At 47.1% G+C, this 22240-nt stretch overlaps 1 protein-coding gene across 14 annotated transcripts in view; it reads right to left on the reverse strand.

The window, feature by feature from the left end:
- Window positions 1-3172: 3172 nt before the first annotated feature.
- Window positions 3173-22240, reverse strand: part of LOC132689422 (general transcription factor II-I repeat domain-containing protein 2B) — a 49564-nt gene continuing 30496 nt past the window's right edge. For 8 of the 14 annotated variants that reach the window (XM_060649158.3, XM_060649153.3, XM_081791698.1 and 5 more), the window contains 7 exons: window positions 20261-20317; window positions 17367-17429; window positions 9898-9975; window positions 8715-8798; window positions 7703-7886; window positions 7353-7381; window positions 3173-4976 (listed from right to left, as the gene is read on the reverse strand). In XM_060649158.3, the coding sequence (XP_060505141.3) occupies window positions 3373-4976; window positions 7353-7381; window positions 7703-7886; window positions 8715-8798; window positions 9898-9975; window positions 17367-17429; window positions 20261-20317 (2099 nt within the window). In that variant the 3' untranslated portion in view covers window positions 3173-3372. Of the gene's footprint in view, window positions 4977-5332; window positions 6447-7263; window positions 7614-7702; window positions 7887-8714; window positions 8799-9897; window positions 9976-16749; window positions 17053-17366; window positions 17430-20260; window positions 20318-22240 lie in introns of those variants that run through there. The other 6 variants (XR_009615000.3, XM_078440076.2, XR_013552908.2 and 3 more) reach the window with 6 other exon arrangements.

The following is a 22240-nucleotide window of genomic DNA, read 5'->3' on the forward strand; positions in this document are numbered from 1 at the left end:
TAGGGGCATGGTGTGTGTGCCGCCAGTATTTTTTTTTTTTTTTTAATTTTACTTATTTTGAGAGAGAGCCAGGGCGTGAGTCGGGGAGGGGCAGAGAGAGAGGGAGAGAGAATCTCCAGCAGGCTTCGCACTGTCAGCACAGAGCCCAGTGTGGGGCTCGAACCCACAAAACGATGAGATCGTGACCTGAGCCGAAACCGAGAGTCAGATGCTTAACGGACTGAGCTGCCCAAGTGCCCTATGCGGTCAGTTTTCTTGAGGCCAGGCATAAAGCCGGGCTCCTTACATGGTTTCTGGTTCTGAGAGCGACCTGTCAGGTAGGTACTTTATGGACAAGGAAACCAAGCCTCAGAAAATTGTAGGCAATTGTTTAGGGTAACACAGCAAGTGGCAGAGCTGGGAGGTGAGCCAGGCTTTTCTTTCTGATTCCAAAGCCCTACCGGATCCATTACATTGTCCTGACCCCCCAGCGCTCCTGACCTGTGGCTCAGTCCTAGTGGTGGTGCTGGGGCCAATGGGTGCTCAGAGGAGGGGGGGGCGGTGACATGGGGCCTTGCTTGCTTCCAGAGCTCTGAGCCACCTGCCCCAGGGCTGTGTTGGAGGAGTGACTAGTGTCCTGTGTCTACCCTGGGATGAGAAGACAGGGCTTGGGACAGGTGCAGTAGGGTTTTGCCCTTGGAATTGATGGGAGGTCATCAAATCCAGTTCCCAGCTCCCGGGCTGGGCCGGACCACCCCGCTCCTAAGTGCTCTCATTTGCAGACACCCCATCACCACGACCCCAGAATACCACCTGCTCATTCAGTCAATTCTCCCAGGCTTGGCTCAGTCACATCAGTCACATGAATGGCAGTGCTGGGCCACTGTGGTCCCAACACACATGTAGGGTAAAGAAGGAAGCTGGCGGGGGGGGGGGGGGGGGGACGGGGGACACCTGGGTGGCTCAGTTGGTTAAGTGTCTGACTCTTGGTTTCAGCTCAGGTCATGATCTCACGGTTCGTGGGTTTGAGCCCCGGGTCGGGCTCTGTGCTGACAGTGCAGAGCTCTTCCTCTCTGCCCTCCCCAACTTGTGCACGCTCTTGTTCTCAAAATAAGCAAACTTAAGAAAAAATTTAAAAAGAAAAAAAAAAAAAGGAAGGTAGAGCCAGAAGGGTTGACTCAACACAGAAGAGCCCGCGGATGGTCCAGTCACAGAAGGCAGCCCAGGCTGAACCCTGCTAGCCCCTCCCCCGGCATCACCTGGCTAACTGCCAGGAAGCCGCACAGGACAGCCACCTGTCATGGAACGGCATGGACTTTGGAGTCACACAGACCTGGTGTGAGTCCTGACGACTTCTCTGCTGTGCTGCCTTGGCAGGCCGGTTCATCACTCTGAGCCCTAACTGCCGGTCTGTAAAACGAGGGGGCCTATCTTTGCCTGCGGGGGTCCACGGGGCGACACCTCCTGGTGTTAACGTCACAGGTACACCAGGGGCGGGTCCCCTCCGACCCCCTTGTAAACCAGCCCACCGCCCCGCCCCCTCCCCGGAAGGGAGCCTCTGAGCCAGCCGGACCCAGCTGTGCCTGCGGTCAGCCCCGTGAAGGACAGAAACTGCCGGGCTGGGGTCATTTTCCCTGCGTTTGAAGCCATGGGTTCAGGCCTCAGCTGGGGCCGGGTGCCTTGTGCAGGACACCGTTCCCTGGTCAGATTAATTCCTCCAATCCGGAAAGTAGTCACAATTTTGGGTCACTAATTCCAGCGCCAACAGGGATTAAGCACAGGGCGTGCGCGGGTGCGCACACACTCATTCAGAGGCCACCCCTCCGGGGAAGGTGCTGTGAAGGAAAGGTCATCAGGACGCTCCTGGCTTAAGTGGGAGGGAACTGGAGCACCCACGGTGAGCGAGATCAAAGCACCGCATCGATGTTCGATTTTCTGCAGCTGGTGACTAACTCGTGGCTGTGTGAGCGAATATCCCCGTTCTTGGAAGAGGTTCCCACAAGTAGTCAGGGGTAGACGGTGTATGTACACCACTCAGGCGTGCACACTTGCAGGCAATGCTGTGTACACACACACGCACACGCACATGAAAGAAACCAGGTGAACAAGTGGTAAAGCAAAGGGGTAAAAGTTCAACAAGGTGAGAATCTGGCAAGAGGACACGTAAGTATTCTTCGTACCAGTCTCATTTCTGCAACGTCTTTACATATTTGAAATTATTTCAAAATAGGGGGCGCCTGGGTGGCTCAGTCGTTTAAGCGTCCGACTTTGGCTCAGGTCACGATCTCCTGGCTCAGGAGTTCGAGCCCCGCGTCGGGCTCTGGGCTGACAGCTCGGAGCCCAGAGCCTGCTTCGGATTCTGTGTCTCCATCTCTCTCTGCCCCTCCCCCTCTTGCGCTCTGTCTCTATTTATCAAAAATAAACATAAAAATTTTTTTAAATGTTTTTATTTTTTTAAAGGAGAGAGAGCACTAGCAGGGGAGGGGCAGAGAGAGAGGGAGACACAGAATCCAAAGCAGGCTCCAGGCTCTGAGCTGTCAGCACAGAGCCCGACTCGGGGCTCTAACTCACAAACTGCAAGATCGTGACCTGAGCCGAAGTCAGACACTCAACCGACTGAGCCACCCAGGCGCCCCCAAAATAAAAACATTTTTTTAAAAAAGAAATCATTTTAAAATAAAGTGTATTTATTTTTAAAGCCATCTTCACACCCAACGCGAGGCTCGAACTTACCACCTGGAGATCAAGAGTCAGGTGCTCTCATGACTGAGCCAGCCAGGTGCCCCTCCAAATAAGTTTACCGGAAAAAAAAGACAACTTTCAAGCCTAGGCTTGACCAGTAACTTAGCCTTCGAAAGCCCGTGTTATTTGTTTTCTGGGGTTTTCCAGTGGTAAGTCCTACCTTTGTGGGTTGGCGTGGAGGCAGGGACAGGTCATACAGGAGTATGTGAATGTGTCTCCAGCGGACTGTCCCCAAGCTCGCAAACCCGTTAGAGCACATGGGGCGCCGTGTAACAAGCGGGGAGACACATGTGTGTGCAAATATACCCCTCCATGATCTACACCTCTCTCTCTGTTTCTCTGTTGACTGATCTAACCTTCGGCGTGCCAGCCTCAACGCCGGCGGGGGTCGGGCGCGTTGGTGAACGAGTGAAACCCGCCAGGCGTTAAGAAAAGGGGACCGCCAGAGAAATACAAGAAAACAGTATTGATTTTTTACTGGACTATGGGTGAAGCATAAAATGTCATACAAACAGGGATACGGCAAGTTCCATTTCCGAGTCAAAGTGGGGAAGAAACAGGAAACGGCGACCTTTCATAACTCCGTTCTCACCTCACGATCCCCTGGGCTGAGGGGATCGCAGGCTCGCGCGGCCGGGGACGCGTTCAAAGTCACGTCGCGATGTGGAGCACGGAATCCCACTGCGGGCCCTTCGGCTGGGAGCAGTATTTGGTTTTGCTCAGTTTCATGATGGAAAAGAGCTGTTCGCAAATGTAGGTGCTCCCGAACATGGACAGAATCTTGGCGCAGTGGACCCTGTACTTGGGGTAGGTGCTCCACAGGTACTTGCAGAACTCCGGGACCCCGACCTTGTCGTATTTCGTCTTGAGCACCGTGTTGCACTGCAGGTCAATGACCTCCATCTGGAGCGCTTCGTGCACGCTCTCGATCTTCACCGAGAAAGGGGAGCTGAACAGGGCCAGTTCGCTTTCGTAGAGTTTGAAGTCGGACAACCTCTTCTGGAATTCAGTCTCTAGCTCCACGATCTTGGGAATGTAGTTCAGGCCGTCGCTCTCGTTTCTGGAAACCGACTTCAGCGTGGGGAAGTGGGCCAGGTTGTTCCTCGCCAGGTGAGTTTCCCAAAGGCACAGTTTGGCGAGGAACGCCCGGATCAGGTCGTACATCTGCGTCACGACCTGCGAGTGCCCTTGCAGGGACATGTTCAGGGTGTTCAGATGCGTTGTCATATCGACCAAGAAGGCCAAGTCTCGGATCCAGTCCTGAGAGCTCAGCTGAGGTAGGGGCTTCCCTCTGGATGACATGAAGTGATCGATTTCCTCCAGCGACTCGAAGAACCTCTTGAGCACCAGCCCGCGGCTGAGCCACTTAATCTCGGTGTAATACAGCAGGCTGCCGTACTGGCTCTCCAGTTCGTACAGCAGAGTCGTGAACTCGCTGTGGTTCAGGCCACGGGAGCAGATCCAGTGCACGGAGCTCACCACCACACTCATCACGTGGTCCATCTTCAGCTTTTGCGCACAGAGGGACTCCGGGTGGATGATGCAGCACACAGACTTCAGATCCGAGTCCTTGCAAACCGTTGCCACCTTGGACTTGAGTTTCGTGACCAGTCCGTCGTTCACGTCTACCATCGCGGGGGTGCCGGTCGAGGCCACGCTTACCAGTTTTGACCAGTCGATGTGAAACTTCTTAAGACTTCTCTCGACCCGCAGAAACATCTCGTGGCCGGATTTTGTACCCGTCATGGGCACCGTATCCAAAAGCTCCTCCGACGCGTCGAAATTCTCGTCCACGCCACGGATGAATATGGCCAGCTGGGTGGTGTTGTTTATGTCCGTGATCTCGTCGATTGCAATGGAATAAGCCACAAACGACTTGATTTTTTCACGTAACTTCTCCCATAATTTCCCAGCCACGTCTTCTACGGGCTGCGCGGCAGCGTTTTCGTCGGGACTCGCGTTCGCAAACACCTGTTTCTGCTCGGGACCCGCGATTTCTGAGGACCCCAGGAGGTACTTTCTGAGTCCTTTCTTCAGCTCGTGGAGCTTCTCATCACGCAGCTTCTCCGTGTACTGGTCGTAGTGCTTACTGTGGTTCGTCTGATAGTGACGTCGGAGGTTGTATTCTTTGGACACCGACATGCTCTGTTTGCATATTAAACACGTAGGAATGTTCTGCACTTCCACGAAGAAATATGCTCTCTCCCACTTTTCTTGAAATACGCGGCCCTCCTGGTCTATCTTTCTCTTTCCCACTTTTGATAGAGACACGGAGACAAGAAGAAATAGTTCACTTTTTCTCTTTACGAAAAATGATTGCAAAAGCATGATGATAAATGTCAGGGGTAAAGTGGCTGGGGGATGGGCATGGTTAACCCACCCCTGCGGAGAGGGACGGCCAGACCCTCCGCTCCAGCGAATTGCCGCTGGAGGGAACGTGGGCCCATGGTGGCCAGATCTTCAGATTTCTAAAGAAACCTTGGAGGGGCTCCTGGGTGGCTCAGTCGGTTGAGCTTCCGACTTTGGCTCAGGTCATGATCTCACGGTCCGTGAGCTCGAGCCCCGCGTTGGGCTCTGTACTGACTGCTCAGAGCCCGGAGCCTGCTTCGGATTCTGTGTCTCCCTCTCTCTGACCCTCCCCCGTTCATGCTCTCTGTCTCAAAAATAAATAAACATTAAAAAAAATTAAAAAAAAAAAAACGGGGCGCCTGGGTGGCTCAGTCGAGTGACCAACTTCGGCTCAGGTTATGATCTTGCAGTTTGTGAGTTCGAGCCCCGCGTCGGGCTCTGTGCTGATGGCTCGGAGCCTGGAGCCTGCCTTGGGTTCTGTGTCACCCTCTCTCTGCCCCTTCCCTGCTCATGCTCTGTCTCTGTCTCTCAAAAATGAATAAACGTTAAAAAAAAAAAAAATTAAAAAAAAAAAAAGAAACTTTGGAAATTGACTTTTTTTTTTTAATTTCTAAGTAAACTACACCACAGGTGAGGCTCGAACTCACGACCCCAAGAGTAAGTCACGTGCTCCATCCACTGAGCCAGCCAGGTGCCCCCCACCCCCAGAAATAGACTTTTATGAAAAAGTCTGTGGCTTTCTTTTTCCTTTTCTTTTTTTTTTTTCTGCAAAAGTCCCTGGCTTTTCAATGTTGGCCGCATGTTCCCATTTTTAAAAGGTCCATGAGCCAGGGGCGCCTGAGTGGCTTACGCAGTAAGCGTCTGACCTCGGCTCGGGTCATGATTTCATGGTTCATGGGTTCAAGCCCCAAGTTGGGCTCTATGCTGACAGCTCAGAGCCCGGAGCCTGCTTCGGATTCTGTGTCTCCCTCTCTCTCTGCCCCTCCCCCCTCACACTCTGTCTCTCTGTCTGTCTCTCATAAATAAATAAACTTTAAAAAAAAGTTAAAAAAAAGGTACATGAGCCAAAAGAAAGGCATCTTTTTTGTAAAGTTCAACAAGGACCTATGTTTGCCACATCTGGTTTAAGCAAGAATGATGTGGCAGTATGTTTGCATTTTAATGCGTATTTTTTCATTTGGGTCTCCAGAGAACTTTGAAATAACAGAGACATGGATGGCCACAGAAGGCGCGTGATTTACCTGCTGTGAGTCACAAAAGACCATGGTCATAGATAGCCACGGGACCGCACAGAACTTACTTGTTTGAAATTTAAAGAAATCTGGCCACGATGCAGGTGAGCTCTACTTGGGAGAAAACACAGGCCTAAAAATTCACTTTAAGAAAATGAAGGCAGAGACAGAAAGAAAGTCAATTCGGTGGTTGCCTGGGGCTGGGGGCGGGAACGGGAAATGACGGGACATGGGTAGAAGGAATGTTTTGGGGGTGACAGGAATGTCCTAATGTTAGATTGTGGTGACGGTTGCACAACTCTGTAAATTTACCAAAAATCACTGACGTGTGCACACTGCACACAAGCGAGTTTTACGGCACGTAAACCATGCCCCAGTAAAGCTACCAAAAACGTACCAAAAAAAAAAAAAAAATTCATTTGGCAACAAGGTGAGTTTAGGAATAACAGTCGGGCGTTTGTCAAGAGTGTTTTCGTTGTTTTCAAACTGTAAACGAGGAGGTTCCCTCGTGACTCGCACTCTTGCGAACAGCTCTCCACCTGCTTTACTCACCCTCCAGGGTGTTAACTTGCGTGCAAGGACTCCAGGGGAGATATCTGCCACGCACGGTGGCTGGGGCATTGCTCTGTCAGAACAGATTGAGGGGGCCCTGGGAGCGAGCCCCTGTCTGTGCCAGGCGGTACCCCTTTCGGGTCTGCACTGTGGGGAGATCTGGGTGGGGGATCACGGGGCGGGTGGAGCTGTGGTGGCCAGGCAGGCCCTATTTACTGGCTAGGATGGGCTAGTTCAGCATCAACCTACCAGCCCCTGGAGGGCTCCCGGATGAGGGCGCACCAGTGAGCCGCACCAAACCATCGCGGGAGAAGAAATGCCTGGCTGAGCAGCAGAATTAAAGGACCTGATCGCCAGCGGGGAAAAAAGAAACTGCATCTAGAGAGCACCACGCTTTGCTCTAAGGCTCAAGGCTCCAGAAGCAAGGAGTGCCCGCCGAGATGCGTCGCACCGCACGCTGGGTGCCAGAACGCCCTGCTCGCCACCCGGGATACTCACCGTTGCTAAGCTCGAGGCCCGGAAGCGGTCTGAAGAGAAAGAGACACGGTGAATGCAACAGAGGTCATCTGGCCCCTCTTGCCCGGTCAGTTCTGGTTGACGGGCTTCGGCGAGCGTCAACACTACGCTAGGTGCAGTGGGGGAGGCCGCCGCCGTCACCAGGGACATGGACACACGGCTCCCAGGAGCAGAGTACGGTAAACTCAGTGGGGGAGGCGGCTTGGCGCAGAAGCTTGGCTTCAGGGACCCACCGCCCACCTCCTGGGGTAAAAAAAAAAAAAAAGGCCCACCTTGTGCACATGGCGAGCCGCACGTTGGTTCTCGTGGCCAAGCAGGGAGCTCTCACTCACCTGATGACTGTGAATTTGATAAATTCCGCAGCATCCAAGATCCTTCTCATGGAGCTGATTTCCAGGTAACCGGGGGCTTTGAAGACCACCCCCGGGGGCATGCCGTCGATGACCACACAGCCGGGGTTGAACGTGATTTTCCTGTAGGGAACTTTCACGGGGAAATCTACCCCGATTGCTTCCCCTGGGATGAGACAGACAACGAAAGGCCTACTTGAGTGGGTCACTTACTTTTGCCCAGACCGTGGGGTTACTGCCAAGAGGTTAAAATCCTTTTCGCCAAGTGACCAACACGGGCGATCAGCCATTACTACTTCTCGAATAATCTTACTGACTGGGAAACTGGCAACGGGCCGTAAAGCAGATCCGGTTCCTCTCTCCGTTAAAGAGACAATCATAGCATCCACCCGAAAGAGGGTAAAGGTTTGTGAAGGGTACGTGATTAATCACAGGTGAGTGCTAAAAGCAATGTTCAGCCACGGTAAGAACTAAGGAAATCAAAAATAGCTATTATCATTGTAACTCGTGTGTGCGTGTAAAAGCTCTTTGGGAAAAAATACACACGCATCTTGATCATAACCCCTTCGTAGAAAGATCAATTTCTTTTTGGAAAAATATTGGGGCGCCTGGGTGGTTCAGTCGGTTGAGCGTCTGACTTTGGCTCAGGTCATGATCTCGTGGCTTGTGAGTTGGAGCGCCCCGCGTCGGGCTCTGTGCGGACAGCTCGGAGCCTGGAGCCTGCTTCTGATTCTGTGCCTCCCTCTCTCTCTCTGCCCTCCGCCAACTGCTATCTCTCTCTCTCTCTCAAAAATAAACATTAAAAAAATTTTTTTAGTAATCTCTGCAGCCAACATGGGGCTCAAACTCATGACCCTCAGATCAAGAGTCACACGCTCTTATGACTGAGCCAGCTAGGTGCCCCCAGAAAGATCAATTTCTTGGATAAAGTATTCAATTAAAAAGAAATACTTCAAAATACACATTTTGGATACGTAACAATATAAAAACTTACCAAATTTTCGACTAAAGAGGTCATTGACTTGTTCTCTTAGTTGTTTTATCTTTTCAATGCTGGATAATCGGTCCTTCTCGTTATCTAAAAATAATTAGACAATCAAGCAAACAAGGGTTATTGATGTATTTATTTGCCCCCATGAAAGCTGTTGGAGGAAGTGCCTGATGGCACATGAAAAAAAACACTTTACCTGGCTTATCATTCAATTTAGTTTTAGCAATAATTAAGCATTTTGAAAATGCTACAGATGACAGAGAATTTGCCAAATTATAACTCCATGTAAACACACTCCATACTACTTTAGGTTCGGAACATTTTCAACATCATGCAAGACAGGGATGTCCACTTTCACCAATACTCTTCAACATTAGCAATCCTAGCCAATGCAATATGACAAGTAAAAGGAAGAAGATGTAGTAGGATTAGAAAGAAATTACATGGTTCAAAATTCATGAGACACAGAATAGTGTACAATGAAACATCTCTCTCCCATCCCTCTCTTCAGTCTGTTTCTTTCCTTGGAGAAACTAGGTTATTAGATTCTTTTGCATCTCTCCAGATAGACCTTAGATATATGTATTCAGAAGAGATTGCTTGGCAGGAAGCAGATAAATTTCACCTCTGTGGCCAATTCCAATTTAACGGTAGCTGGTGGTTGGAGTTGCCTGCCCTGGCGGGTATTTTCCAGGTAATTCCAGGGCATGGCTGTGAAAAGAAACAGATCTGATGATGTCTGATATGAGCGAGATATGCAGTGTGTGACAATCTGTAGCATATTTTTTATTTCTGAATTGTCATTGCTTAGCTGACAGGGTGAAGCAAAATATAATAAATAAATAAATCAATAGATAAATATCAGCTCTGAGGGACTAACCCGTGTCACAAAATGGTTAAAACAGAACAAAAGGAGGGTGCCTGAGTGGCTCAGTCAGTTAAGCATCTGACTTGGGCTCAGGTCACGATCTTGTAGCTCGTGGGTTTGAGCCCCTGCGTCGGGCTCTGTGCTGACAGCTCGGAGCCTGGAGCCTGCTTTGGATTCTGTGTCTCCCTCTCTCTCTGCCCCTTCCCTGCTCATGCTGTGTCTCTCTCTGTCTCTCAAAAACAAAACAAAAAAATATTTTAAAAAATAGAACAAAAGGAAACATAGAAAATAATGATAAAGCCAGATAAGCTTCCATACCTGGAATTGTCACCTGAACGATGTTAAGATCTTCAACACCCACCGCGGAATGTGTAATACCCGAGGCAGTTGTCCTTCCTAAAAGTAGAAACTGAAATTTAGAACTCGAAGCAAATTAGGTCAATTCTCCTCTAAAAATGCCAAGGTGCTACTTTGGTCAGAAGCACAGATTCGATTTTTAAAGCTTCAGAGAACAATTAGCTGCAGAATAACAAGGCGCCACGGCATAACTGATAGTTGGGTCTCTGCAGTTCAGTGTCAAGGTCACAGGGGAAAGAGCCTAAGTTTTTATTTAGTTCATAGCCTCTAATGCATCAGTCGGTATAATTTGACTTCAAAGGGATGTTTAAATGTGTATTTTCTTTGTTGTTACTCAGTTTAAAAGAGGGGGATGGGGAGGGGGAGGGGAAATAGAACATAAATGGCCAAGAGGACATTTAAGAAGCACACATCCTCTGAAAAACGATTTAACAGGCAGTCAAGGAAAGGCTCAGACAGGGTTAAAGAACAAAAGCAGAGTGGACATTATCACGTTTTCTGGTCAAACGACAAACACAAGTGAAGTTATATGTGGGAAATGTAAAGGAACTTTCTAGTCCCTTGAGAACTTAAAGCTCAATCCATGTGTTCTGTGAACGATCCATCATCTGGCGTCTGCTTTTTTTTTTATTTTAATTTTTTTACTGTTATTTTTTGAGAGAGAGAGAGAGAGAGAGAGAGAGAGCAAGCTGGGGAGGAAGAGAGACAGGGAGTCACAGAATCCGAAATCCAAACCAGGCTCCAGGCTCCGAGCTGTCAGCATAGAGCCCAATGTGGGGCTTGAACTCACGAACCGTGAGATCGTGACCTGAGCTGAAGTCAGACGCTCAACCAACTGAGCCACCAGGCGCCCCACCGTTTTCTGCATCTAAAGAGCAAGACCTCAAAGGGACATGAGCCACATTGTCAACAAAAGCCATTAGGTTGTCCTGCAGTGTTCCGGGGCTGCTTCAAACACAGAATTTGGGGAGGAAATGTGGCAAAGTTTGCAAGTCTTGACCTCAAAATGACTCATTTTTCTGGTAAATCTAGTAGGTCCTGGAAAGCCCTATCCTTAACAACCTGGTTGAACATTAAGAGCTTACTGAAACTACTGTCAATTTCCATCATCAACTTGAAGTAAGAAAAACCTTCCCGGGGCGCCTGGGTGGCTTAGTCAGTTGAGCGTCTGAGTCTTGATTTTAGTTCAGGTCACGATCCCGGGGTTGTGGGATCGAGCCCTGTGTCGGGCTCCATGCTGAATGTGGAGCCTTCTTGGGATTCTCTCTCTCTCTCTTTCTCTCTCTCTGTCTCCCCCCCCCACCTCCACCTCCCCCCTCCTCTGCACCGCCTCTCAAATTAAAAAGCAAACACACAAACAAAAAATCTTTCAGGGCACTTTACGCCGTTGAGCCTCCAAAAAGCCCAGAACTAATTTGGGTCACCAGACTCAATTAAGAAACAGTGTCAGAAGATAAGGCATTATGATCTGATAAAGTACTAATGTTTTATCCTTAAACCTGATTCCTCCAAGGGCACCTGGCTGGCTGTCAGAGGAGCGTGTGATTCTTGATCTTGGGGTCATGGGTTTGAGCCCCACGCTGGGTGTGGAGATTACTTAAAAAACCCAAATAAACTTAAAAATAAAGATAAAACTGACTCTTCAACATGTAAAATCTGTCATAAAACATACTAAGCACGATTTGCAAACTAATCAAAATCCGATTGTAATTAATGCATAAATTGGCAGTTAACCCATTTTGATGGCCCCGCACATTTCAAATAAATGGATGGTATTTTCACGAATGGGTGTAAACCTTAACTCTCCTAAAACTATCTCTGTACGTAAACGAGTCTTTCTTAGTTACTGCTCAACTGTAAGTTAGTTTAAAGGTGCTCACCCAGGGGCGCCTGGGTGGCTCGGTTGGTTAAGTGTCCGACTTCAGCTCAGGTCATGATCTCATGGTTCAGTTCGTGGGTTCGAGCCCCGTGTTGGGCTCTGTGCTGACAGCTTGGAGCCTGGAGCCTGCTTCAGAGTCTATGTCTTCCTTTCTCTCTGCCCCTCCCCTGCTCACTCTTTCTCTCTCCCTCAAAAATAAACATTGAAAAAAAAAATAAAAATAAAAAAAGCTATTTTTTTAAAAAAAAATCTCTACACCCAATGTGGGGCTCAAACTCATGAACCTGAGATCAAGAGTTACATGCTCTTTCAACTGAGCCAGCCAGGCTCCCCCGTTTCCTTTTTCAATTGAAGGAGATGTGACATACAACGTCGCAATAGCTTCAGGGGTACGACACAGTGAGTTGACATGTTCCGCTATATTTTTTTAAAAATGTTTGAGAGAGAAAGGGAGAGAGGGAGAGAGATAACGAGCAGGGAAGAGGCAGAGAGAGAATCCCAAGCAGGCTCCATACTGATAGCATGGAGCCCAATATGGGGCTTGAACTCATGAGCCATGAGATCATGACCTGAGTTGAAATCAAGAGCCAGATGCTTAACCACTGAGCCACCCAGGCGTCCCTGTTATATTCTTAGAAGTACTGTGAGGCAACAACCCAAACGTCCATCAATGGAAGAACGGATAAACCATGATTGAAAAAAAATTTGTTTTTAACGTTTATTTATTTTTGAGACAGAGAGAGGCAGAGCATGAACGGGGGAGGGGCAGAGAGAAGGGAGACACAGAATCCGAAGCAGGCTCCGGGCTCCGAGCTGTCAGCACAGAGCCTGACGCGGGGCTTGAACCCATGGACCGTGAGATCATGACATGAGCTGAAGTTGGATGCTCAACCAACGGAGCCACCCAGCCCTGAACTTTGGAGATTTTAAGTGAAAGAAACCAGGCCCCAAGGGTCACACATTGTGCAATCCCACCGGTAGGAACTATGTAGAACAAGTAAGTCCAGAGACAGAGAGTAGATTGGTGGATGACCGTGACGGGGGGGAGGAGAGAATGGGGAGGGATGCTAATGGGTACAGGGTTTCCTTCTGGGGAGACAGAAATGTTCTGGAATGTGATAGAGGTGGTGGTTGCCCAACACCATGAATGTACTACATGCTACGGAATCATTTATTCTAAAATGGTTAATTTTATGTGGTGTGAGTTTCACCACAATAAAAAAGCATTTAAGGTAATTTAAGGGTTTCCTTTCGTGGGGTTTTAGGGGGAAAAAGCCCCACACCGTATGGCTCAGAATGGGAGGTACCGGAGGCCTTATGATGGCTCTGAAACTGGGCAATGTAAATATCACGTTTAAACCCACTGAGGCCCCCCTGACTTCGGGTGTGAGTGAATCCGCACACATCTACCCGCCTAAGGGAAAATCCATCTACCCCTGCTGGCTGGGGGGTCAGGGACATTGTCCCCGGACAGGAAAGCACCTCCTCCGAGTCTAATTATCCTGACGGCATCGCCACATAATTCCCAATAAAGCTTTCAGGGTTAACACCCTGCAGAGAAGTAGTCCCTTCACACAGGACCAATCAGGACCTGACTTTTCCCCCTAATACTTAACGAATCTATGCTTCCGGTGGAGCGGGGCGGGGGAACAGTAAAGGCAAAAGGAAGAAAAGTAAAATCACGTTAATTCTAATACTGGTGGCTATGGCTCCTTTTTTCTTTCTTTTTGTATTTTCGCCTAAGTTTTCTCTTTCTTTTTTTTTTTTTTTTATTTTTATTTTTTTTGAGACAGAGAGAGACAGAGCATGAACGGGGGAGGGGCAGAGAGAGAGAGAGACACACAGAATCGGAAGCAGGCTCCAGGCTCTGAGCCATCAGCCCAGAGCCCGACGCGGGGCTTGAACCCACGGACCGCGAGATCGTGACCTGAGCCGAAGTCGGACGCTTAGCCGACTGAGCCACCCAGGCGCCCCCTAAGTTTTCTCTTTCTATATGAAATTTCTTTCTAAACAAAATTGAGATCCTACTGTAAAATGTGACTCGAGTGTCCCTCTGTTTTGTTTCTAACTTGTCTTGAGCCAGACAGCTGACTTTCACGGAATGCCCATGAGCATTTTTTCCCCAGCGGGTGGCCACGACCCTTTCGCTAACTGCTGGGCACTTACGCCACACCTGCTTTTTCTCTGTTATAAACAGTGATGAGGGGCGCCTGGGTGGCTCAGCTGGTTAAGCGGCCGACTCCCGATTTCAGCTCAGGTCGTGATCTCACAGTTCATGAGATCGAGCCCCGCGTTGGGCTTCGAGCTGACAGCACGGAGCCTGCTTGGGATTCTCTAACTCCGTCTCTTTCTGCCCTTCCCCTGCTCATGCACACACACTCTCTCTCAAAATAAAATAAATAAACTTAAAAAAAAAATAGTGACGAGAGGGATTTCCCCCCTAGAACAATGAACTTGATGACACCATTTTTAGAATTCAAATATATGAAGTACAAATGGAAGAATCAAGTCCAGATGGGAGCATTCATTTGCTCTCAAAATTTCCCTAATCGTGGCAAAATCAATCCAGACCCTGTGGTGTTTCATGAGAAGTAATATTATCTCTAAATTAAAAAGGACTCCCTTTTTGATAATGGAAAGAGTTTGATAATGTAAGCAATTTGATAATGTAAAGAAATAAAAGGCATCCAAATTGGTAAGGAAGAAATAAAGCTCTCGCTATTTGCAGATGACATGATACCATATATAGAAAATCCCACAGACTCCACCAAAAAACTACCAGAATGGACGAAGGAATTCACTAAGGTTGCGGGATACAAAACCAATATACAGAAACCTGTTGCATTTCTGTGCACTAATAATGGAGCAGCAGAAAGTGAAATTAAGAAAACAATTTCACTTACAACCGCACCAAAAACAATAAAATGTCTAGGAATAAACTTAACTATAGAAGTGAAAAGACCTGTACTCTGAAAACTAAAAGTACCAGTGAAAGAAATTCAAGACGACACAAAGAAATGGAAAGACATTCCATGCTTATGGGCTGGAAGAACAAATATTGTTAAAATAGCCATACTCCCCACAGCCATCTACAGACTCAATGCGATCCCTACCAAAATACCAAGAGCATGTTTCACTGAACTAGAACAAACACTCCTAAGATTTGTATGGAACCACCAAAGACCTCGGACAGCAATCTTGAAAAACGAAAACAAAGCTGGAGGCATCACAATTCCAGATTTCAAGTTCTATTACAAAGCGGTAGTAATTAAAACAGTATGGGGGGCGCCTGGGTGGCGCAGTCGGTTAAGCGTCCGACTTCAGCCAGGTCACGATCTCGCGGTCCGTGAGTTCGAGCCCCGCGTCAGGCTCTGGGCTGATGGCTCGGAGCCTGGAGCCTGTTTCCGATTCTGTGTCTCCCTCTCTCTCTGCCCCTCCCCCGTTCATGCTCTGTCTCTCTCTGTCCCAAAAATAAAATAAAAAACATTGGGAAAAAAAAAAAAATTAAAAAAAAAACAGTATGGGACTGGCATTAAAACAGACGCATAGATCAATGGACTAGAACAGAAAACCCAGAACTAAACCCCCAATTATATGGTCAATTCATCTTCGACAAAGGAGGAAAGAATATATGAGGGGGAAAAGACAGTCTCTCCAACAAATGGTGATGGGAAAACTGGACAGCCACATGCAAAAGAATGAAACCGCGTCGCCTCGCACCATACACAAAAATAAACTCAAAATGGATTAAAGACCTAAATGTGAGACCTGAAACCATAAAAATCCTTGAAGAGAGCAAGGTAGTAATTTCTCCGACATCGGCTGTAGCAACATTTCTCTAGAAATGTCCCCCAAGGCGAGGGAAATCTTGCTTTTAAGCAAAAGTAAACCGTTGGGACGACATCAAAACAAAAAGCTTCTACACAGCGAAGGAAACCATCGACAAATCTAAAACGCAAACTACTGAATGGGAGAAGATATTTGCAAATGACAGACCCAATAAAGCGTGAAGTATGCAAAATATATAAGGAACTGATACAACTCTACACCCAAAAACCAAATAATCCAATTAAAAAATGGGCAGAAGACGTGGACAGACGCTTCTCCAAAGAAGACATCCGGATGGCCAACAGACACATGAAAATGCTCAGTGTCACTCAGCAACAGGGAAATGCAAATCAAAACCACAACGAGATGCCACGTCACACCTGTCAGAATGGCTAAAGTCAACAACACGAGCAACAGCGGGTGTTGGTGAGGATGCGGAGAAAGGGGAACCCTCTTGCCCTGTTGGTGGGAATGCAAACTGGTGCGGCCGCTCTGGAGAACAGCGTGGAGGGTCCTTAAAAAATGAAAAATAGATCTACCCTACGATCCAGTAATCATACTAGTGGGTATTTACCCCCAAAACATAAAAACACGAATTCAAAGGGATACGTGCACCCCGATGTTTATCGCAGCATTATTTATAATAGCCAAATTATGGAAGCAGCCCGTGTCTATCCACAGAGGAAGGGATGTATATACATATCCAATGGAACATTATTCAGCCATAAAGAAAAGAACGAAATCTTGGGGCACCTGGACAGTTCAGTCGGTTGAGCGTTTGACTTCAGCTCAGGTCATGATCTCGTGGTTCGGGAGTTTGAGCCCCACATCGGGCTCACTGTCGTCAACCCGTCAGCACAGGGCCTGCTTCAGATCCTCTGTCCCCCTCTCTCTGCCCCTCCACCACGTGTGCTCTCCCCAAAATTAAAAAATTAAAAAAAAAAACCAAAACCTTGCCATTTGCCACAACATGGATGGATGTGGAAAGTATAATGCTAAGCAAATAAGTCAATCAGAGAAAGACAAAACCATATGATCTCACGCATATGTGGAATATAAGAAACAAAACAAACAAGCAAAGGAAAAAAAGCGAGAGAGAGAGAGAGAGAGAGGCTCAAACCCACGAACTGTGAGATCATGACCTGAGCCGAAACCAAGAGTCAGACGCTCAACCGACTGAGCCCCCCAGGCGCCCCTTGGATGTGGTTTTGAAACAGACATCTGAACAAAACCCAAACAGATTACACGTCAGTGTGTAAGTCTTTTAACGAAAATTATCTTACGTGGTGGATCTTAAAAATAAATCTGTTTAAAACCACACTTCGAACTTGACTTCTGTGAGATACTTGCCGTTGAACGGAGTTTACTGCTTCTAGGCCCGATCAGTTATCTGTAAACTCTTCATCCATCTAGCGGAAGTGGGGGTGTGTTTTCTAAGGGAAATGCAGCCCTCCCTGCCCATCCCCTTCCCTCTTCCCCTCCCTGCCCATCCCCCTTCCTTCTTCCCTCACTGGGGAGGGCGGACAGTCTGGTGCTGATGTGCATGGTGTAAAACACACACACACACACACACACACACACACACGCACGCACACACACCTCCACCCCCCACATACACACCCCGCCCCCACATATACCACCCCCCCCCCCAATAACCCCTTTAGGAATGGATGAACGCCACACTCAGCCACGTGTCACTCTGACAAGGCTTTAGGCAACTGACCTTCAATTTTCACCTCGGCTTCGGGGTCCTCACACGCTTCTGATGGGACAAGCAGAGTGGAATCTTGAAAAAAAAAAAGATTTCTAAAATGACATCTGTTATTATGTAATCTCGCCTTCCAAGAGGAGCTTATCCTGGCATTTTAGACATGTGTCATACTTAATACATGTAGAGGTATAAACGTGAAGGTAATTTTTGTAAACAATTTTGTTTATTTTTATTTTGTTAGTAATCTCTACATCCACCATGGGGCTCGAACTCACAACCCCAAGATCAAGGGCCGCACGCTCTTCCAACTGAGCCAGCTGGGCGCCCCTAAACCTGAAAGCATTTTCAAAGTTTATTTATTTATTTCAAGAGAGAGAGAGCGAGCACGAGTGGGGGCAGGGAAGAGAGAGAGAGGGAGAGACAGAATCCCAAGCAGGCTCCCTGCTGCCAGTGCAGAGCTTGATGCAGGGCTTGAACTCACGAACCATGAGGTCATGACCTGAGCCAAAATCAAGACTCAGATGCTTAACTGACTGAGCCACCCAGGCATCCCTGAAGGTAGTTTTAACTTTACTTTTATTTGACTAAAAGATTAAAAAAAATTTTTTAATTAAAATTAAAAAAAATTTTCTTTAATGTTTATTTTTTTTTTTTTGAGACAGAGACAGAGCATGAGCGGGGGAGGGGCCAAGAGAGAGACAGAGAGAGAGAGACAGAATCTGAAGCAGGCTCCAGGCTCCGAGCTGTCAGAACACAGCCCGACGTGGGGCTCGAACTCACGAACCGTGAGATCATGACCTGAGCCCAAGTCGGACGCTCAACGGACTGAGCCACTCAGGCACCCCTGTAATTTTAACTTTCAAAGGGATCACAGGGTAAGAAAGGACAACCTTATAAGGGTTAAGGGGAGAGAAGAAACTCTCAGATCTTATAACACAACACCCGGTTACCCACGTCAGGGGACACAGAATGTCCATCTAATGGAATTCCTGTGGTCATAGCGTTTCCTTGTTGTCAGGAATCACAGGGATCAAAGAAAGCACTCTTGTCTCTCTCTCAAAAATAAATAAACACTAAAAAAAAAAAATACCTTCCATTAATTGTTCATGAAAGGAGAAAGACGCAAAACAAATCAGTTGTTTGGATATTGGACTATGGTAATGGAACGCGTAATGCTTGGGGGGAAACGGGTGAAGACACCAGACCTCTCTGACTGTTCTTGCAGCTTTTTCTGAATCTTTAGTTAAAAAGGTAAAAAAAAAACCCAAATCAAACGAATTCAGGTGTATCATAAATGGGTTTCCTGCTGTACTATAATAATAAAAAACCTCTTGGGGGCGTGGGTTGGTTCAGGCAGTAGAGTGTGCAACTTTTGATCTTGGGGTTGTGGGTTCGAATCCCATGCTGGGTGGGGAGATTACTAAAAAAAAAAAAAATACTTAAAAAAAAAATCTCTTCAGAAACAAAGTATTTCAAAGGCCAACATCCAGTGACATCTCTCTGATTCTCACTCCATACTAGTTCTACCCGGATTCCCATGTAGGCCTTCCTCTATCTTTTTTTACAAAAAAATTATTTTTTTAACGTTTATTCGTGTTTTTTTGAGAGACAGAGAGAGACACACACACAGAATCTGAAGCAGGCTCCGGGCTCTGAGCTGTCAGCACAGAGCCCGACGCAGGGCTCGAACTCACGAACCGTGAGATCATGACCTGGGCTGAAGTCGGACGCTCAACCGACTGAGCCACCCAGGCACCCCTCAGAGAAGCTATTAAAAATGACACAGGGGCGCCTGGGTGGCTCAGTCCGTAAGGTGTCCGACTCTTGATTTCAGCTCAGGTCACAATGTTGCGGTTCATGGATTCCAGCCCCGCACCTGCTTGGGATTCTCCCTCCCCCTTTCTGTATGACCCTCATCAAAAATAAATAAATAGGGGCGCCTGGGTGGCTCAGTTGGTTAAGCATCTGCCATGATCTCACAGTTTGTGGGTTCGAGCCCCACGTCGGGCTCTGTGCTGACAGCTCTGAGCCCGGAGCCTGCTTCGGATTCTGTCTCCCCCACTCTCTGCCCGTCCCCTGCTTGTTCTCTGTCTCTCAAAGATAAATAAATGTTAAAAATAAAATAAAATAAAATAAAATAAAATAAACAAAAACAAAAGACCACACAAGGATGCCTGGGTGGCTCAGTCGGTTAAGTGTGCAACTTTGACTCAGGTCATGTTCTCACAGTTAGTGAGTTCAAGCCCCACATCAGGCTCTGTGCTGACAGTGGAGAGCCTGCTTCAGATTCTCTGTCTCCCTCTCCCTCTGCACCCTCCCTGCTTGTGCTTTCTCAAAAATAGATAAATAAACATTAGAAAAACAACAACGCTGGGGTGCCTGGGTGGCTCAGTCCATTGAGCGTCCGACTTCGGCTCAGGTCACGATCTCGCGGTCCGTGAGTCCGAGCCCCGTGTCGGGCTCTGTGCTGACAGTTCAGAGCCTGCAGCCTGCTTCGGATTCTGTGTCTCCCTCTCTCTCTGCTCTCCCCTGCTCATGCTCTGTCTCTCAAAAAATAAATAAACATTAACAAAAAAAGAATTCTGGTATACCCATTCAAGAAGAGAAAATGGAATAAAGCAACAAATGACACAGATGTGAAGTTTTCTCACCACGCGACCTCTAATCCAGGTGCTTTACGTAGAATCTCTTACAGGTCGGAGAAGGAAGAGACTCACAAATTCCCAGAGCCACATTCTAGGGCTAAGACTCATCTGGTTTTCTAAGAAGGCATGCCAGGAAGCTGCCTTAGTTTCAAACATGCGTCATGGGCGTTTCAAAGACTGTGTTCTTTGCAAAATACTGTAGACTAAAACAAAACCAAAAAAAAAAGAAAAAAGAAAAAAGCATAAAATGGCTTTTCCAACCTTCCATGGATAATTCCATGTCTATTACGTCGCTGCTCCCAGAAGGATGATGGCTGTCTGAAAGGGAAGCAAATGATACAGATATTTAAAAAGGGCAAAATGCAAAATGTAAACAAGAATCCATTTATGTTTGTTATTTAAAATAATTTTTTTAAGTTTATTTATTTATTTTGAGAGACACAGAGACAGCAAGAGTAACGGGCAGAGAGAAGGAGAGAGGATCCCAAGCAGGCTCTGCACTGTCAGCACAGAGCCTGACACGAGGCTGGAACTCACGAACTGTGAGATCGTGACCTGAGCCGAAACCAAGAGCTGAACGCTTAACCTACTGAGCCACCCAGGTTCCCCTAAACAAGAATCCATTTAAAACCGTCCAAACAGTTTAAGACCCACGCAGGAATGCACATGAAAAATACTTCAACTCCTTGAAATAAAATTCACACAAATGATCCTTTCTCTATGTCTTTTGTTGTCTTACCTGCACTCTGGAGAAGTTTCACACCTACAGAAGCAGGGATGGTACAATAATTCCACGTGCCCTTCCCTGGTGCCAATAGTCACCAACTCCATATCCTGTTTTTCTGTGCCCCCTTTTTTCACTATGGGATCTTCAGAGCCTTTTTTCTTTTTTTAAAAATATTTATGGTTTTGAGAGAGAGACAGAGCATGAGCGGGGGAGGGGCAGGGAGATGAGGGAGGCACAGAATCTGAAGCAGGCTCCAGGGTCTGAGCCCCATGTGGGGCTCGAATTCGCGCACCATGAGATCGTGACCTGAGCCGAAGTCAGACGCTTAACTGACTGAGCCAACTAGGCACCCCTAAAGATTTTATTTGTAAGTAATCTCTACACCCAATGTGAGGCTTGAACTCACAAGCCCGTGATCAAGAGTCACATGCTCCACTGACTGAGCCAGCCAGCACCCCGTTTTCCATTTTAAATAGCATAATTTGCATTTTCGTCGTTCAGTTAAAACAGTTCTTATTCTGGATAGGATATCCTCATCTGATATATAACTTGCAAACATTTCCTCTAATTCCATTGGTGGCCTTTTTACTTTTTTGATAGAGTTCTTTGAAGTACAAGTTTTTAATTTTAATGAAGTTTAATTTATTTTTTTCCTTTGGCTGCTCTAGCTAAGAAACCATTATCTAATCCAAGGTCACAACCATCTGCGTCTAGGAGTTCTAAGTGCATGAGAATTTTTAACTCTTACATTTAGGTCTCTGATCCATTTTGAGTTAGTTTTTGTATATGGTGTGAGGTAGAGGTCCGAATGGATCTTTCTGTATGTAGAAAGCTGGTTATTCTAGTACCATTTTTTTGAAAAGACTATTCTTTCCCCAATGAATTGTTTTGGCACCCTTGTTGAAAATCAAGTAGCTATAAAGATAGGGGTTTATTTCTGCACTCTCAAATCTATTCCACTGAATATCCACTGTCTAACCTTATGCCAGGACCACAGTCGATAACTGTAGCTTTTGCAGTAGGTTTTGAAATCAGGAAATGTGGGTCTTCTGACTCTGTTCTTTTTCAAGATTGTTTTGGCTATTCCGGGTTCCTTGAATTTCCATAACAATCTTAAGGAAGTCTTCCAGTCCGTGAACACAGAATATCTTTCCGTTTATTTAGATCTCCTTTAATTTTTTAAACAACGTTTTATAGTTTTCAGTGTACAAGTCTTGCAATTCTTTGGTTAAATTTTTTCTTAAGTATTAAAATTCTTTTAATGTGTATTTATTTTTGAGAGACAGCATGCAAGTGGGGGAGGGGCAGAGAGAGAGGGAGACAGAGAATCTGAAGCAGGCTCCTCCAGGCTCCGGGCTGTCAGCACAGAGCCCGACACGGGGCTCGAACCCACAAACTATGAGATCATGACTTGAGCCAAAGTTGGCTGCTTAACTGACTGAGCCACCCAGGCGCCCCTTAAGTATTTTATTTAAAAACAATATTTTTTAATGTTTATTTATTTTTGAGAAAGA

The sequence above is a fragment of the Panthera onca genome, chromosome E3 (genome assembly GCF_046562875.1).
Source record: "Panthera onca isolate mPanOnc1 chromosome E3, mPanOnc1 haplotype 2, whole genome shotgun sequence".
Classification (NCBI taxonomy): domain Eukaryota; kingdom Metazoa; phylum Chordata; class Mammalia; order Carnivora; family Felidae; genus Panthera; species Panthera onca.